This window comes from Moschus berezovskii, chromosome 23 (genome assembly GCF_049115385.1).
Source record: "Moschus berezovskii isolate FMDL1 chromosome 23, NW_MosBer_1.0, whole genome shotgun sequence".
NCBI lineage: Eukaryota > Metazoa > Chordata > Mammalia > Artiodactyla > Moschidae > Moschus > Moschus berezovskii.
In genome coordinates, this window is record NC_142482.1 from 40,481,251 (window position 1) to 40,483,520 (window position 2,270).

The window sequence follows — 2,270 nt, forward strand, 5'->3', positions numbered from 1 at the left end:
TCACTTGCCTCTGGGGCCTTTGGTGGATGACATAATTGGACATTGACTGTTAGAAGATGACTAAATGCTGTCAATACATGTTGGTTAAAGTTAACTCAGGATAGTAGTGGCATTTTTAAAAACATGAGAGCATTTCCAGTTTACTTGGGATTCACTTAGGAACAGTTTATGCCAAATATACCTTTTAAAGCTTTCTAAATATATTTTCTCTAGCTATTACACCAACTTTTTCCCCTGAAACTAAGTTAACTAGTCCATAAGTGTTAGGGAAAAAAATGATATGACTTGGTAAGATCCAATATTGCAAAAAGAGTCTCAAAAGTAGATAAGGGCTGTGTAGAGATCATTAAGAGTTGATGGTTTCTTTCTTTGTCCTGTGTCACCTGTGAACTTTATGACACTGTCCTCTCGTCACTTCCATGTCTGAAATCTTCTTTGAAAGGCAGAAACAGTCATCCTTACTTCTTAGGTCTTCTCTTCAAAGATCATCTTGTCCTGACCCAAAATTCCTTAGTTAGTGCTCTTCTAAGGGCAGCTTTCACATCCTTGTTCCTCAGAGTATAGATAAATGGATTGAGTGTGGGTGTGACGATTCCATAGAAGAGAGCCATGATCTTCCCTCTGTCCCGAGAATAACTAGAGGGAGGCTGGACATACATACTGATGGCTGTAAAGAAGAAGAGAGAGACCACCAGCAAATGTGAAGCACAGGTATTAAAGGCCTTCCAGCGACTTTCAGTAGAGCAGATTCTCATTACTGCCCGGGCAATGAACACATAAGTGCCCAGGATGAGGGAGAGGGGCACCAGAAGTAGCAAAGCCGCTAGGACATTGAGCTCAGCCTCATTCACATGGATATCTGTACAAGCTAGTTTCAGAAGAGCAGGAACTTCACAGAAGAAATGGTCCATCACCCTCTGTCCACATCTTGGGGTCAACACAGTGAGAGTGGACTGCACAAGGGAATTAGCAAAGCCACTAATCCAGGTCCCAGTGGCCATGTGGATACAACGTCTCTGGTTCATGATGATTGGGTAGCGAAGGGGCTTGCAAATAGCAGCATAACGGTCAAAGGCCATGATGGCTAGAAGTATGCATTCCGTAGAACCCAAGGCCAAGAAAATATAGAGCTGGGCAACACAACCACCATAGCTAATGGTCTTTTCTGGTCCCCGAAGGTTGACTAGCATCTGTGGGACAGTACTGGTAGTAAAGCAGAGATCCAGAAAGGATAGATTAGAGACAAAAAAGTACATGGGACTGTCCAGCTGAGGATCCAGGCGGGAAACTAGGATAATAGAGATATTTCCAAACAGGGCAAAGATGTAAGCCACCAGAAAGATTACAAAGAGTGGTGTTTCCAGCCAGGATTGATCAGAAAATCCCAATAAGATAAAATCATCTAGTGAGCTCTGATTACTGACCCACATATTGGTACTGAAGGGAGAAATTCCAGCTGAGACCTCTAAACACCCGCTTCTCTAAGGATGGGTATCAATGATAAAAGGAAGCCACTGGAAGCTAAAAACCAGAGATGCTAAGATGAAACTCTAATTTCTGCTTTAATCTGCATCTATATTCCAATTATGATGAAATATCAAGCCAACATTATCAGTGTAATAGTGAAAGATTATTAATAAAAGAATAAAAAGAATCAGCAAAGTAACTGGGAAATTTTCCTTATGTGATGAGTGTCTTCTGGTTAGTTATCATTCCTTTGGATTTTGCTGTCTTCTCTTCTAAAAAGTCTCAATAGAACTACCATCAACCCTACTTGTCATGAATATTTAACAGTAACAACAGAGTATAGATGAAAACATATTGCAAGGAGGCAGAGTTTCCCAAATACAGGTCGAGCAAAAGACAGCATGAAGAAGGCAGGTGGATCAGCAGTCCAGGGGGAGCCAAGGCATTTTGATATCTTGATCTTCCTCAAACTGACCCTAGTCAGAAACATTATGGGAACTGGAGCACGTCATAGATTTTGCACAGTGAAAAGATGGAGTATCAGGACTCCTTTTACCTCTTCCAAGTGTTAGTGCTGATCCTATTAAGAAAATTTGAAAGTAGGAGGAAGAAACAAAAAATTCAAACAAGATAACACACACACAAAACAATCAAGCATTGGAAACTTGCCTGCTCTGAAATGCTACTCAACAGATATCTAAATAAATTTGATGAATTTCTAACCTCTGAGTGAAAATACCAGAAAGAGTTTCAAATACTTGGCTCCTTTAAGTAAATTTCTCTCGTTTTTATATACAGCTTTC

At 40.4% G+C, this 2,270-nt stretch overlaps 1 protein-coding gene across 1 annotated transcript; it reads right to left on the minus strand.

Moving 5' to 3' along the window:
- Positions 1–485: 485 nt before the first annotated feature.
- On the minus strand, positions 486–1,430 carry LOC129543326 (olfactory receptor 2B2-like). Its single transcript, XM_055406415.2, has one exon. The coding sequence runs from the start codon at positions 1,428–1,430 to the stop codon at positions 486–488; it is 945 nt and encodes a 314-aa protein (XP_055262390.2).
- Between the last annotated feature and the right edge of the window lie 840 nt (positions 1,431–2,270).